Source organism: Sceloporus undulatus, chromosome 6 (assembly GCF_019175285.1).
Source record: "Sceloporus undulatus isolate JIND9_A2432 ecotype Alabama chromosome 6, SceUnd_v1.1, whole genome shotgun sequence".
NCBI lineage: Eukaryota > Metazoa > Chordata > Lepidosauria > Squamata > Phrynosomatidae > Sceloporus > Sceloporus undulatus.
The window spans coordinates 99,040,140-99,056,878 of NC_056527.1; the positions used below are offsets into that span (position 1 = coordinate 99,040,140).

General features: G+C 43.2%; 2 protein-coding genes across 4 annotated transcripts in view; both read left to right on the forward strand.

Annotated features, from left to right (window-relative positions):
- Positions 1-4,077, forward strand: part of LOC121933506 (RNA binding protein fox-1 homolog 1-like) — a 31,470-nt gene extending 27,393 nt beyond the window's left edge. For 2 of the 3 annotated variants that reach the window (XM_042473356.1, XM_042473358.1), the window contains exons 6-8: positions 916-976; positions 1,412-1,465; positions 4,021-4,054. In XM_042473356.1, the coding sequence (XP_042329290.1) occupies positions 916-976; positions 1,412-1,465; positions 4,021-4,043 (138 nt within the window). In that variant the 3' untranslated portion in view covers positions 4,044-4,054. Of the gene's footprint in view, positions 1-915; positions 977-1,411; positions 1,466-4,020 lie in introns of all 3 variants that reach the window. The other variant, XM_042473355.1, reaches the window with a different exon arrangement.
- The window catches only part of LOC121933510 (RNA binding protein fox-1 homolog 1-like), a 576,905-nt gene extending 561,322 nt beyond the window's left edge, over positions 1-15,583 (forward strand). The window contains exon 5 of the mRNA XM_042473364.1: positions 12,618-15,583. Coding sequence (XP_042329298.1) covers positions 12,618-12,662 — 45 coding nt within the window. The 3' untranslated portion in view covers positions 12,663-15,583. The remainder of the gene's footprint in view (positions 1-12,617) is intronic.
- Positions 15,584-16,739: the final 1,156 nt, after the last annotated feature.

Here is a 16,739-nt window from a genome sequence, read left to right on the forward strand (position 1 = left end):
GGGCACTGGGCCTCTCTTACCTGTGCTAATTTTTTGTTCTTGTTCATTTGTTCTTGCTACAAAAACAAAGAGTGCATCTACATTGTAGAAATCATGCAATTCAACACCACTTTAAGTGCTGTAGCTCCATCTTATAGAATCCTAGTATTTGTAGTTTTACAGGGTCTTTAGACTTCTCTGCCAAAGAGTGCTCACAAAACTACAAATCCCAGTTTTCTGTAGGATGGAGCCATGACAGTTAAAGTGGTGTCAAACTGCATTATTTCTGCATTGCAGATGGACTCCTAGAGCAGTGCTTCTCAGGATATCTGAAGTGGGACAGTTTCTCTATCATACTGAGTAAAATGCACAAATAGCTCAGTGGAGACTGTTGTATATGTGCAGAGTGACAGAAAATAAATGTGACGGGAAATGGAATGGGGTGTTCTGGATGAGAGTATTCCATACTGCAACATTCTGTGGCAGGCCCCACTTGAATATATCAATAGCAAATTCAATACTCCAGGTGCCAATCCCTAAAATGCTAGCACCCACAGATGAGATATCAGTGTGCTTGAAGACTGAGCATGTCCATTTGCCACTGTTGGGGAAAGGAGGCAAACAGAAATTGGAATGAAGGGTCTGGATCCTTGAGCAGAGCAGACTTCATACTGCAGAAATTTGTTGCAAGTCCTATCAGTGTGCCCTTAAGGATCTTCTGTTCTCCCTAGTGGGTAAGATCTGATGTAGCTGGGTGTGCCTGCCTGCAAATGTAAGAGATGCACACAGACATGTTTTGTACATGTGAATCCATCCTGAATCTAGCATTCTAACAGCCATATCAGGGCCATCGCTCATACTTTTCCACTTCTTTGGAAAAAGCTGCCAGCCATTTGACCCACACGGCCTTACTTTTTGCTTTTCTTTCTGATCCAGGTCAACAATGCCACAGCCCGTTTAGTCACCAAGAAACCACCAGCTGCACCTGTGGTGAATGGTAGGTGGCAACAGAAATAAGCTGTGGTTTTTCTGCCACATGTGCCAAAATAACTTGACTGACTTTTAGTGCTATGCACCTCAACTTGTGGGAATGGGACTAGATAGGGCATATTTGCTGTTCTGCCTCAGACAGCAAAATGGCTTGGACCATCCCTCACTCCCTTCAAATCTAAAGAACTTTACCAGATTTTCCCACTGTTGTTGCAACAAAGTTCTCAAGTTGGCTAGGATCAGGTTTGGAGGCTGGAAAAATGGATGGATTTGTTCCCATTTCACAATACCCAACATCTGTTTCCTGAGACAGCCTCTTTACTCTGAGTTAGGGTTGGTCTCTGGGATAAGGACTGTAAAAATGGTTATGAAAGGATTGGAAGGGGAATAATAATGAAGTGGGACAAGTTTCTCCTCTGACTCTTTTCTCTGCCTTTATTAGGATGGAAGATCAATCCTATGGTTGGTGCTGTTTATGCTCCTGACCTGTACACAGGTAAATGGCTCTTGTGATATGCGCACACAAAAGTGAGAATAGCATATATACTCGACTATAAGTCGACCTCATGTATAAGTTGAGGGCAGGTTTGGGGCTTAAAATTATGGATTTTGATATGACCCATGTATAATTCGAGGGTAAAAATTAGGGACATGTGACAAAGAATCTATAGGATGAAGCAAAGGAAAATGATGCCAAAGATCTTAACAAAATTCTATCCACTAAAGGCTGGATGGATGAGAGAGCAGAGAGGGGTCAGTGCTTTCAGGACGATTACACTTTTGCTTTCACCAGGGGATGGTTCCCTTTTTATAAGAGTTAAAGTATAGTACTTACATTGACCCATGGATAAGTCAACTCAGGTTTTTTGGGTCAATTTTTTGACTAAAATTTCTAGACTTATACATGAGTATATACAGTATGCAGGAGAAAGCCATCTGAGAAGAAGAGCCCCTGGTTGTGGCCACTCTTATTAGCTGTCTTTAGAAGTTCTAAGCATCAGCTGTGATCTGGAGTAAAATAAACAGTTTACATTTATTTTTAGGAAGCTGTCTCGATTCTTCCTAGAAAATAAAACAGAAAGAGACAACAATAGCAGAGGAGGAACAGCTTAAATAAATGTGAAAGTGCACAATGGAAAAGCAAAAATACAATTTGTGTTCTACAATTTTGATTCTTCCCTTTGTCAAATAGTTTTGTTCAAATTGGTTTTTGTTTTTCTCTCAGTCTGGCTTTTTTAAAAAAAATAATGCACATTATTAACAGTGGTTTTTGACTGAATTCAACTGTTTATGGAATATCTTAGATTGTGTAGTAGAACTGCCTTGGGTACATATAATTTTTTAAAATGTTATTGAAGATGTGTGTATGATACTATTAGCTGCTTAGAGCATTTACTGCACCAACAGTATACCAATACTGTATTAAAATGATTTGCACTAAATATATACATGAATGTTGAGTTTGTAGTAGCCTTCAGCATCCTACCCTTCAACATTTCACAGCTGAAAAACCAGACATGTGTGGCCAAGCAACATCAGAGCATGGTCCAGATGACAAAAGTTGTTAACATGGAAGGACGCATAAGTTAGAAGAGCGCAGCATCAGTTTGCTTTTGCCAGAGCCTCCTGGGAAATGCAAGATCCATTCTCCCCCAGCAAAGTTAGTTGAGTGCAAACTGCTTTTGTACCTTGAACTCAGTTTGCAACAACTGAAGTAGCTGAGGACAAAGCGGGGAATGTGGGGAGGAGGAGAGAAAACCGGAAATTTAACAGCAGCTGATAAAGTTGGGTGACAGAGAATTAATTGGTATGGTTCCTGCCAAATTGGGACAGTTGGAGGATATGTCAGGTTCTGTTATACCGTGGTTCTGTTCCAACAACCTCTTACTGAAATTTCTTGCCTTCTTCTCTATCTTCAAGTCCTACCGATCCTCTATTGCCATTCCAATTCCTGCAGTCATTCAGATTGATTTTGTTATGTTCTGCAAAGTTACTTATAGTAACAGCCCTGCCTATGACTTGCCCTATGAGACAAAGTGTTTTTTTTTTTTTTCAGTATTAACAGTTAACAATAAATAGGTATGCATCTTACACTGCTTCAGCCACCAAAAACTTTGTGTTGCGTGCTGCCTAACTTGTTCACGGGGCTTGTTTCATAACTGGTCAGTCTGACGGCTTGTTTCTTGCTCCAGGCCTGACCACAAGGTTGACATTTCATCTGTGCATCTTCTCAAACAGCAAAGGGACTTCTTGCTCGAGATTCAAGGGCAGGGCTGAGGTTACTTAATTTTAGACCCTGGACTACCTTGTTGCAGGTTTCTTTCCTTTAGAGGGTGACTATTTTGTCTTACTTCAAAATATGACAAGTCCTACAGGCCCAGTTCTGCTAAGGCCTTGCTGATCTGCCCCAAACTCTTGCCTGATGGTACAACTCTAAAGACAGTAAACAAAGTTCAGATAACCCAAAGAGCAGAGAGTTATTTGGTTCTCTCCTCATGTCTTATACAACTTTTCTCAAATTCACATACAGATGGTGGGCAAACATCCTTGGTTTGAATTTTTGAATATGTTAGCATATCCTCCCCTGGGCTTCACGAACATTGGAGTTGGCACTTCCAATTTGGCCAATCTAGGCTGAGATTGTTAGTTCTGCTCAATGGCTTCTCGTGTCTTCTTTCAAGACTCCCTTTTGTTGGCCATTGCTTTGGTCACACTGCTCCTTGTCTTTCTCCACTCCACCTAATGCCAGTTAATTCACATTCAAATTTGCCTTCACAATTTCTTGTGGATATGTGAGACCCATGTGATGCAGCAGCAAGAGGCGAGGACTTGGGAAATGCAGATCCTAACCTTCAGGAGTCTTGAAACGTATTGGGTGAGCTTATGTCAGCCACACTAATTTACGTGACCTACCTCACAGGGTTGTTGTGAGGCTAAAACCTACAAATAAGAGAATCATGTACATTTTGAGCTTATTGTGAGGAAAGACAGATGTAAATGTAACAATAAATACCATGCAGCCAATCCTCTCACCAACTTCATTCCATTCAGTTGCAAGCATCCCTATCCCATGATGGCCACCAGCTGCCCTGGCATACGTGGGGCTCTCGGCGAGGGCGTGGTCGAGCCACCATTTATAATCCTTCGTGCAGCACCGGCTCCTTCTCCAGTTCCAGCCTATGGCAGGGTGAGCATTCCAATGTAGGAAAGAGAAGGAATCCGAGACTTGAACAGCACCTTCCTCAAACTGGTGTTCTTCAGATATGTTAAACTACAGTAACATCTTCTTGTGGCAGGACTCAGCAAGTTGGCTGAGGATGATGGGGCATCTGAAGGGTGCCAGTTTGGGAAGTAGAGCAGTGCTGGAGCTTAAGTTTAATTAGAAGTAGGGAAGATGTGTCCTCTTGAAGTGTTAGGACTGCAGTTCCCATCACAATGGCAAGGGATGGTGGAAGTTTTAGTCCAGCAACATCTGGAGGACCACACTTTCTTGCCTTGCTGTAAAGTCATGGCCCCTTTCTTTTTAAAAAACTCCCAAAGGAAGGTAGCACTTTGTGTATACTGAATGGTGAGTGAAGAGCACTATGCATGTATCCTGTGGTATTCTCTCCTTCCTGATAACTTCAAGACTGACATTTATCATTGAAACAATGTTAGGCTTTAGGGAGTTGTGCAGTCAGTGGAAAGTGTCATTGACTAGGTGGAACAGGGAACATACATGGAGGATCTCTCTGTGCACTGATTATCTTTTTCTTCTCCACACAGCGTACTCTATCCAGATGGTCATATATGTTTCTGAGCTCTATGTATGTCTTGGCCTACTGTCTTTGGGGCTTAGGACTCAAGGGTGTTGGGTTTATGGTGGTGCCAGCAGTCCAACAGTAAAGCATTGGGTACAGGGCTTTGCAAGACAAGGGTAAAAACTATGCATCTTCAGCACCATTTGCGGGATGGTGGAGCTAGGAGTAGCCTGTTAGCAAACAGGTATCACATGAACTGGAAAGTGATTGTGAAGATGAGTGGAACAGGGCCAGGTTTACCATTAGGTAAAATGCAAGTGGTCGCCTGAGGCTGTAGAGGCTGAAAGGTGATATCACGTTATGGAGTTATGGGGGAGAAATGGTATATAAAAGAGAGAGCACCACACTGGCTTTCTACTCATCCTGCTGCTCTTCGGTCAGGGGAGAAGATGGAGGTTGGTCGGAGGGAGGGCACCATTGCATTGTGTCAGGTTGAAGAAAGAGTCACCTGCCAGTCCAATCAGCTTTTGTATCTGGGACAGTAGGGATGCCATTTATTTTCACAATAGGAAAGAAAATCTCTGGGATCACCATGAATGGGGGTGAAACAATGTTCATCAAACAACTCTTTTAAGAGCCAGTATGGTGTAGTTTGACCTCACTAGTTGACCCTGGGCAAGTCATATCCTCAGCCTCAGAGGATGGCAATGGCAAAACCCCTCTGAAAAAATTTGCCAAGAAAACTCCCTCGGGGGAGGTTGCTTTGAGGTCTCCATAAGTTGGAAATGACTTGAAGACAAACAACAACTACAACGAAAGAAGGCAGGGCAAAGATACAGGTTGAGAGTGTATGTCACTGGGCCTGTGTCACAGCAAGGTATGTGAGTCATATGCCAGTGTTTAGAAAGTTCCTTTCTGGATTACACTTTAAAGCTGGGTGGGGGATTCTGGGATTTGTGATCCAAATAGATAATGTTTCGAAGTTCTGTTGGTGCATTCTCTGGGTCTGTGAGCACAGGAGTTGTTCCTCACTCCTACTGATCTTTTAATACATAACGGAAGGTGTGAGAATGTATCCCAGTTAAAAAGTGCTGTGATGTGGCATGCAGGTTCCTCACACCACAAGTCGTCAGCATGGACAGGATGTGCCTTTTGTCTTGTGGCTGGCAGGTCTTTAGGGTACAAGTAAGGAAGAACTGGAGGAAAGAAAATCACGGTACCACAAACTGTTCTACTACTGTGAGATGAAAAAATGTCTCTGTAGAAGGACAGACAAAGGCTTTTTTCCCTCCTGAACTGAAGAACAAAAGCTGACTAGACCAGCAGTAGAATCTTTTCTTCCACCAGCAACAGGACATCCTCATTACACCTTAAGTAATGGGCTAGTATGGTGGGTGCACAGCAGGCTGGATGACGCCACCATCTCTCTCCTTCAGTACTGGTAGCTACCTCCCATTTCTGCCATCTAAGGCAACCACCTCACTCTGGCTAATGTTAGAACCCATTGAACTTTGGGAAGAGTGTCCAGGGCCTCACTTAGGTTAAACGTGCCTGTGAATTGTTTTCTGACTTATGGCAACCCTAAGGTGGATCCAAGTGCAGGGTTTTCTTGGCAAGATTGGTCAGAGGGTATTTGCCATTGCCTTCCTTGAAAGTAAGAGAGAGTGACCTGACCAAGGTCACTCAGTGGGTTTCCATGGCTGAACAGGGATGTGGAAGCCTGGTCTCAGAGTCATAGTCCCATTGTTCAGACCACTACATCACATTAAACTGATATTCTCTCCTCTATACTTTGGATTTTCCAGGGTTATCCTGCAGCCTACAGAGTGGGCCCAGACACCGGCAGCTGCGCAGCAACAGCTGCAGAAGCTTATAGTGATGGTATGTATGCTGAATGTCTAGCATTTCTGGGATTGTAAAGAATATTTGCAAAGTTGCTCATCCTGGAAGATAAAAGGTGAAAAACTGCTCAGGTATCACTTTTGGCGGTGGTTGGCTTCCATTGTGTGTGAGTCTGTGGTCTATCTGGGGGGGAAAGCTGTATTTTGCTTTTTTAAAAGTTGTATATTGTGCATAAGTTGTGTTTTGCTAAACAGATACATATGCAGACCCTGAAATAAACAAAAGTCACACAGTCCAGTGTAAAGAAAGTTTTGCATTTTAAAAACAAGTTCATATATAAGAAAGAATGAAGATTTATATCCCTGATCTGCCTCATGCTAATGTCTCTTGGATTTTGCTCCATTCCAACAGATATGGACGGTCTACACTACTGCTGAGCCCTACCACCACACGTGACCCCTGCCTATGGAGTTGGTGCCATGGTGAGTCATTGTATCCGTGGGTCAAGAAGGTTATACCCTAATTAAAGGATCACAGAGCAGGGTGGCAGGGAAGAGGCTATCCTATCCAGTCCTTATTGTAAGGCAGGATATACCTTTGCAAGCATCAGTCAATGCAATCTAGAGCTGCAGAGAGGGCAAAGTGTGAGTCATAAGCTGCAGGAAGCCTCAGGAACCCACTTTTGTGGCCCATGAAGTCCTGCAAAGCCCTCCAACCCCCAATGTTTTCTAAAAATGTTGGGCTTTCTCAATTCCCAAACTCACAGAAAGCTCCTCCCCAACTCATGAAAACCCTACCAACTCAACAACACAACAGAACCCACACTGACCCCATTCTCTTCTCTAGTCCCTCTCAAAATGGTGGCTTCCCATCACTTCTTGCCATTTTGAGAGGCAAGAAAATAGGCATTTGGACAACAGTGTGTGTGTCCATGTGTGTCTGTGCGCTCACGGCCTGCAGAGGTTGTGGGCTGTAACTGTCCCTGATCTCACACAGATGTCCACTCCTGACCTAGACCCTGGAAATATTGTACTGGGTGGGAGATGAAGGAAGCTTTCGTGAAAGCAAAAGTTTGGTGACAAATGCAAGAAACTGAACCCACATGGGAAATCATTTGTTTTCCCCCCAAAAAAATATGAATTTATAAGACTGAGCCCAAGAGAAAGATGTTGCTGCTTTTCTTGTCCATCTTTGCCAAGGTTGAAAAGCAAACCTCCTAAGACAGTTTTATGAAGATCAAGTGGACATTTTAAGTTTATTAAAAACCTCTGATGACTAGAGACTTGAAGAGGTAGGTTTTGTTGGAGGAAGGTTTTTTTTTGTTTGTTTTGATTGTAAAGTTTGGGAAACTTACTTCTTGAACTATAATGCCTACGTCAAATTGAGTTCAGAGTTAAGTCCAATCCAAAACCTTTTCGATACTTCCTTTTTAAATGACCAATTGTAATATCCGGGTTTGCATTGCTCCAAAATGCCCAGCAGATGGCAATGTTACTAGCCCATTAGGGATCTTCTAATGTTTCATAGGCCATTATCAGATGAGGCTTGAACTGGGGGACTTCAGCACTGGGCGGTTCGAATTACGTTTATTTCGCTCAATACGATCATACCTGGGAGCCCCTACGAATGGGCGGATTTAAATTGGCCAACACGCATTCCGCAGCGAAGTGTTTCAGTGCAGAATGCATAGTCACAACACCGGCGCTCAACATGAGATTGGGCGATTCGGTCGGCCCCCTCGCACATGCTCAGTGGTGCCCTGCATGGGTTGCGACCAAAACGCTTCCGGGTGAAAGGGGAGGTCCCGTCATGACAGCCCGGTAACAGCTGGAGAGCCAGCTCATGCACATGAACAATCGCGATACAACGTGCCCTCTGTACATTCCTCTCTGTTTCCTCTCTACAGTCCTGCTTGGTTTTAAAACTGACCAGTGACCTTCCCTTGCAACAAATTAGCAATGCCCGGTTGTTACGTGTGTGGTGTGTGAGTGAGTGAATGTATTTCTGGGGGGGGGGAGCACCAGTTCCAGCGGCTGTCAAAGAGGCTGGATGCCATCTAATGGGATGCATTTTTTCCTCCCCTGCCTCGCAGCTTGGGAGCCAGCATAAGCTTGCATCCAGGGAAGCGGGGGTGGCGGTTCCAGCGGCCCCCTCTTCCACTCGCGGCTTGGGAGCCGGCATAAGCTGCATCCCAAGAAGCAAGAGGCGCGGGCCGCTAGAACCGCGGCGGTCGCCGCCGTTCCAGCGGCCCCCGCGCCTCTTGCCTTCTTGGGATGCACCCTATGCTGGCTCCCAAGCCGGGGGAGGAGGAGGAGGATGTCGGAACCACGATTCCAGCGGCCCCCCGCGCTCTTGCCTTCTTGGGATGCAGCTATGCTGGCTCCAAGCCGAGAGGCTGAAGAGGAGCCGCTGGAACCGCCACCCCCGCTTCCCTGGTGCAGCTTATGCTGGCCCCAAGCCGAGAGGCTGAAGAGGGAGCCGCTGGAACCGCCACCCCCTCTTCCCGGAACCGGCAGAGGAAAAGCCCACCGGAAGTTAAAATAGGAATCTGTGGGGTCTTGCGATGGAATTCAGGACAGGGTGGTCACACCAAGAGCCATTCGCACTGAGATCGAACAGAGCCCCAACCCAGGATATTGCCAATCCACTTTTCAGTGCACTGGCCAACACGCTCCAAAAAGAGGATCCAGTACGCATTCAGTTTGGCATCTCGCGCATCACGTGCGTTCGGATTGGGCCATTCGAATGATGGTATGATCGTATTGAGCGAAATAACGTTAATTTCGAACCGCCCATGTGTGAAGTCCCCCCAGTTTCAAGCCTCATCTGATATATGGCCCATAATATCAGCTTGTTCCACCTCTGTAACTCCATTTTGGTCCTATGTGAGATTCTACATTAGGTGTTGTGTTAGCCCTACTTCTGCATCCCATCTGGAAACGAGCTACAAGATTCCCAGCTGAAGACAAACCATGCATTTCCCAAAAGTGCAGGATACAGGGAAAAGGACAAAAATGGGAGGCAGTATAGGTCCCTTATGGTTCCTATTCCCACCCCTGTCCCATGTTTGTATCATTCAGCTCATCTTGGAACATTTTATATCATCATTTCGCGGGATGAAAACTGGGGCTACAAGTTGGAGAATTAATCAGTTTGACACGGCTTTACTGCCAGGGCTCAATGCAATGGAATATTGGGATTTATAGTTTTGTGAGCTTTATTCGCCTTCTCTATCAGAGAGCTCTGGTACAATAGCAACTACAGCAACCTTCCGTATCCACGGATTTTTTTAATCATGGATTCAAGCACTGGCTGTTTGAAAAGAAAACATATGTATAAATTCCAAAACCTTGATTTTGATATTTTATATATGGAGTACCATTTTACTAGGGCCACTGTACTTAATGGGACTTGAGTAGCCATGGATTTGTTATCCACGAAAGGGTCCTGGAACCAAACCCCAGGGGATACCAAGGGCTCACTGTACATATCCCAGGATTCCATAGGATAGAGCCATAGCAGTATCAAACTGCATTAGAGCATCACCGCTATGGCCCCTAAATTGTGGAATAGCCTACTGGAGGAGATCCGTCTTATTACCACCTTAAATGCCTTTAAGAAGGCACTTAAGCAGATCACTTCCGGCAGGCTTACCCACCTGATCTTATATAGGAGATTATTAAATGAAATGCTCCACTTCGGACTATGATAGTATGATTATTGGATGATTAGACAATGGCCTAGCTATTTTATTGTACTGAATTTAGCATTTTATTGACTATATTTTATACTGTATTGTATTATTTTATTGATGTAATTCTCACCTCGATCCGCAGGGAGAGGTGGGAATATAAATAATAATAATAATAATTATTATTATTATTATTATTATTATTATTATTATTTAATTCTGCAGTCTGGCAGCAGGCTGGGCCATGAGTGGACAAGCAACATCAATGTGGTGAAGATGGCAAAGGTAGTAACAAGGAGGAACACACAAACTAGGAGAGAATGTAGCAGTTTGCTTTCACCTGAGTCTACTGGGAACTCCTTTCCTGCTCCTGTTGAGTTAATCAAGTGCAAGCTTGAATTTAGTTTGCAGTAACTGAAGCAAGTTGAGGACAAAAAGGGAAAGTGGGAGAAGGAGAGAAAAACTGGGACGTTTTACTGGGACGTTTTAAAAACAGCTTAAAATGATGATTAATTGGGACTGTCCCTAATAAACCAGGACAGTTGGAGGGTATGCTATTTTTGCTGCAAGCAACCTGATCTATTATACTCTTTTTCTGTTTGTACTATGCAGTTCTTTGGACTCTAGGAACTATTGTAAGCATGCCTATGCATGTTTATGGGCAGCATGATAGATTTTTAAAATGATCCCGTCTTGACAAAAAACTAGAAATCTTGGTTTCGTCTACACATAGAGGGGAAAGTATCAAAAGGCTCAAGGGAAAACCAAGGCTTGGAAAGGATAAGCTTTAATAGCAGGCATCTCAAAGCAGCTGAATAAGAAATGAGGTGTTCAGCAGCCAAGAATAGCAGGCAAACTGTTTAGGGAGGGGAATGGAATCCCAAGGAATATAGCATCCTGAAAAAGGACATGGCTCTCTGGAACCCTTGAACAGAAGTATTGTACACAGCAGCATTTTTTCATAGATGCCCTATTTTCAGATATAGATAAAGACATTTTGGCTACACTTAGCCAAAATGCACATTGTACTTTTTAGGCTTATGTTTCTAACAGGCAGGCAAGCTCACAATTGCCTATCAATGACTTGGATGACAGAATTGGAGGCATACTTATCAAATTGGCAGATGAACACCAATTAGGAGTAGCTGCTAACACACCAGAAGACAGGATCAAATTCAAATCGACCTGAATAGACTAGAAATCTGGGCCAAAGCTAACAAAATGAACTTCAACAGGGAGAAATGTAAGGTACTGCATTTAGGGTGGAAAAATGAAATCACGATGATAGGATGGGGGACCACCTGGCTGAACGAGTTACATGTGAAAGGGATTCTAGGAGTCCAAGTAGACCACAAGTTGAACATGAGTCAACAGTGTGATGCAGCAGCTAAAAAGACCAATGCAATTTTAGGCTGCATGCAATAAAAGTATAGTGTCTAGATCAAGGGAAGATCAAGGGAAGTAATAGTGCCACTCTGTTCTGCTTCGTCAGGCCCCACTTGGAATATTGTGTCCAGTTCCGGGCATCACAATTTAAAAAGGACATTGAGAAACTGGAGTGTGCCAAAGGAGGGCGAATAAAATGATGAAGGGTCTGGAAACCATGTCCTATGAGGAAAGACTTAGGGAGCTGGGGATGTTTAGCCTGGAGAAGAGAAGGTTAAGAGGTGATATGATCGCCCTGTTTAAATACTTGAAGGGATGTCATATTGAGGAGGAAGCAATCTTGTTTTCTGCTGCTTCAGAGAACAGGACCCAGAACAATGGATGCAAGCTACAGGAAAAGAGATTCCAGCTCAACATTAGAGGAACTTCCTGACGTAAGGGCTGTTTCGACAGTGGAACACACTCCTCCTCGGAGTGTGGTGAGTCCTCTCCTCCGTAGAGTCTTCAAACAGAGGCTGGATGGCCATCTGTCGGGGATGCTTTGATTGAGATTTCCTGCATGGCAGGGGGTTGGACTGGATGACCCTTGCGGTCTCTTCCAACTCTACAATTCTATGATTCCAAGAAATGCAGAGGAAAGCAGAAATTATGGATGAGGCAGCTATATTCCATACCTTCCAAGTGTCCTGACTTGGCAGGGACAAATTTAGTCAAAAGCAAACTGCTGCAGCCTCTCTTAGCTTGTGTGCTCTTCTTCATTAATAACTTTTGCCATCTTGGCCACAGGTTGATGTTGTTTGGCCACATGTGTCCCAGTTTTTATCGGTGAAATGTTGGAGGATGTGATATGCCACAAAGGTACTGCTGCAGGATGGGGTGATAGTACAAAATGTCTGGGGTTTTGGATCTCTATCCTAATTGTTATGCTCCACACCCTGCTCCCAAAACTAATTCTCACATCATATTCCTGCTTCTTCTCTGTTTGGCAGGCCAGCTTGTATCGAGGAGGATGCAATCGATTTACTCCATACTGAAGGACCAAGAGCTGGTGCTGAGAAACTAGGAGGTGCCTGTGAACTGATGGCACATGGTGGGACCTGGCGCTGAGAACCTCTTTTGTGTGTGTGTGTGTGTGTGTGTGTGTGTGTGTGTGTGTTCATGTGTAAGTGTGAGAGGAAGAAAGGCAGGCAGCCAGGTGCTTGGTGCAGATTCCTCCCAAGCAGTCACACACTGATGGTGGTGATGGCTAGATGAAAGCTTAGGAGTGTCTTCCAGGCCCTCTCAGCTTTCACAATTACACCTTGCAGTGTGTTGTTGTATTGGGTTGGATGCAGGACAAATTGATAGGGTACAATCACAGCTAGGTTGCATACCTTAGGAGCAGCAAAGTGCACTGGATTAAAACCCAAGCTTAGAATAGTCCCCTTTTGGGGCTAAATAATTTCCAGAATCCACCAGCCCCAGGGAGTAGGCACTTAGAGAATTTTGGATGTTATAGGCCAAAAAGTGAACTTTTCCAAGCTCTAAATTTTTTTAAGAATGATGATGCCTGGAATTGGGTGGAATTGGAAAGCTAGCAAAGTCGTTATATCTCAAACACATCCTAAAGTTTGAGGTCATCTGTAGAATGCCTAGAGATGTTTCAGAAATCAGATGCTTTTTTCAAGCTCCTATCACAGTTTTAAACCCGTTCCTCAACCATTCAACTATCATGGCACCTACTTAAGAATCCAGGGAGAAGTGTCAGGCTCAGCCCACCATGACAGCTCTTTGACTTTGGTGTCTCTGTGTGGAGGAACTATGACAGTTAACAACTATTTTAAAACCAGCCTCTGAATTTATGACTGCTTCTATCACAGACTTGTATCAGTCACAGTTTTTCTATGAAATCCTGGGAACTGTAGTGAGATAGTAGTGTCCTACAAACCCCAGGGGAATGTAGCAACTGTTTCCCCAGCTGATGTTTTCTGTTACAGACATGCAACATGGCATGGGATGGACATGCTTGAGCCCTTAGAAGTTGATAGGCAGGAACTGCCACCATTCATAACCATTGGCCATCCTGACTGGGACTAATGGAAGTTAGTGTCCATCAATGCTGCCCCTGTCATAGAGATCATGTCAGATTCAACTCAGCTCTCTGGAGTTCTTCCCTTGCTTTTCTCATTCCCTGTCCTTTTCCTCCTCTTTGATTGCCTTGTGATAGTTTTCTCTTTAATGCTATGCTTCCACTATGCTTCTTTGTTATGTTCCCTCCTGTATTTCAGATCTGCTTTGGGTATCAGTTCAGGACAAGCAATGGCTGAAGCAAGCCTCTTATATTTCTGTCAAAACTTTCAGGATTTTTAAAAAAATAAAATGTATCATTGTTATTGATAATATTATTATTTTAAATAATATTATATAAAAACAATATTTTGTTTATAAATAATATATTTTTTTACTTTTAATTCTGTCCTGAAAAAAACATGTTAACACATTTCAGACCCCCTGCCTGCATTATGAAAGGTTGTGATGCAGAAACTGGTTCTGACAGCAAGTATAGCATAGATTACCATTGAATAAGGTAGGGGGGAAATCAAACATATTCAAGGGGTTGGTTCTGTTGGGAGCTGTTAAACAGGCAAATGCAGTTTTCCGTAACAGTCCTGTACCCGTCATCCTGCCCAAGAGATTTGTGTATCTGAGGTTGAAGAAATGGGAGGTCATATTTTATTCTGGATCACAGAGAGTATTAAATCAATTATTTAGCATTTTTCAGAAACCATAACAAAACCAAAAACTGTAGACTACTGTCCAAGCAGTTAGACATTTCTACACTAACTAGAGAGAGCCAGTGTAGTGTATTGGTTTGGGTTTTGGACTATGACTCTAGAGAGCAAGGATTGAATATCCACTCAGCCATTGAAACCCACTGGCTGACCTTGGGCAAATCACACTTAGCCTCAGAGGAAGGCAAAAGCAAACCTCCTCTGAACAAATCTTGCCAAGAAAACCCCAAGATAGGTTCACCATAAATTATAAGCAACTTGAAGGCACACAACAATAAAAAAACACCAGTGGGGAAGCTTTGATTTTCACTCTCTCCCATTCATATCCTTGGGACTTGATATGTGTCTGGTTTATTTTGTCTTGATCATTACATTAAAACCTACAAAGGGGTTGATGGAGGGGATTCTTTTAAAAATGGGGGTGGTTATTACTCCAAAATTAACAGCACAGTCATATGCACAATTACTTAAAAGTACGTGCCCTTGAGTTCAAAGCACTTATTCCCAGGTACATCTATGTAGGATGTGTGTATGGGGTTATCTGTTTATAAATGCAGCATAACACACAACAACAACATATAAAAGAGATATACACATTAGTGTAATACATATATATATATATATATATATATATATATATATATATATATCTGAATGCCCAGGTGGATTGCTCTTCTCCACCCATTTACCAGAGCTTGGAAAAACACCTGTTTTGGACTGCAACTATCAGAATCCCCTAGCCAACGTAGCCATAATGTATAAGATGTGAGATTCTGAGAATTGTAGTCCTCCAGGAATAACTTTCCCAGACTCTGCCACTGACATGCAGGTTGTTCCAGTGGGGAAATAAATGGATGTTAATACATACATTATAATGCAGGTGGCCAAGTGCAGGACTAAAACCTATGGAGTTTTTGTTTTAGGCAGTTTGAAAAGGAAAGAAAAGGCAAACTATATCAGAATGCATCTTAAGTATTTTCATTTTCCTCTGAAAGCTGCTGATCCCAAAGCAGAAGCCGTTTCTATTCCTAGCAATTTGCTTCACACCTCTATCTGGGCTTGAGTGTCTGTGGCAGTGTTCCTGCTCAATTCACAGTTCAATATCTCAGGGAAACCCTTCTAAATAGACGCTTGTTCTTTTCACTGTTTCCTTGTTACTGTAATAAAATCCTGATTCTGGCTAACTTCTTTTATTCTGCCTCTTCTTCTTTCTCTTCCTCCTCCTCTGTGGCTGCATATGTTCTCTTTTCCTTATCCTGACCACTGGCTTACTTGCTTCCATCTCTTCACTCTTAACAGGGGATGTAAGATTCAATCTGGAGACGTTCATTAGTGCAGAGGATTGAAAAAGGATAATTGCTACTTTTCATGCATTTGCTTATCTCTCCCCCCCCCCCCCAATTTGCTTCTGGATAAACAGGTTTGGAAATACCGTTGCTCCTCTGTGAAGGGATCCGTTATGGAGCACACACATACCATGAAAATGGAAAATTGCCAATATTCAAGCCTCAATGGCTTGAATGGCGGCAGCTGCCCACGGTCATATGCCCCATTTTGCCCCTCTCCATTTTCCACCTGCAAATAGGCATAGGATGCAGATTCCAAGTCTGCAAAAACAGAGGGGCGACTACTTTTTTTCTATTAGAAAATATTTTCTATTGTTTTCTATTAGAAAATAAATACAAGACTGCCAAATTTCTTTTGCCACAGGTTCCAGTGGCGGCAAATAATTCCCTCAACCTACTTTGGACAGATTACAGCCTAAGGGTCCTTTTACATTACACAGCTATAGCACTGTGATTCCACTTCAATGGCCATCACAACATCCTATGGAAACCTGGGATTTGTATTTTGGTGAAGCACTTGAGCTGTAAGACTGAGAATTACCTCTTCCCAAATTGCAAATCCCAGCATTCCAGAGGATGTCGCCACTGCAGTTAAAATAGAATTATAGTGCTATAACTGAATAGTGTGAAAGGATCCTGAGAGAACTTTACTGTTGAGAAGAAATTGGTAGATACTACAGCATAACCTTTACTACTGGACTTGAGAGAGGGAAAATTGGAGTGATTTGTTTCTGCAGTGTAAAACAGCCATGGAGCATTTTCATAAACACAGGAGTTCCTTATAACTAGGATAATTTGTGTGCATCCAGAGGCTCAAAATTCATTTCCCCAAGAATGTATTCTTTCCCTGTGAAAATACTAAGTTACTAGTCCTCATGGCCATGAAGCTTGAAAGTGTATGGGATGGCCAAGGCCAATGCTTACTAAAATCTTGCAAAGTGGAGAGATTTGTGATGAGTAGGGATTAGGGCTGCGGTATCATTGTGTATTGTCT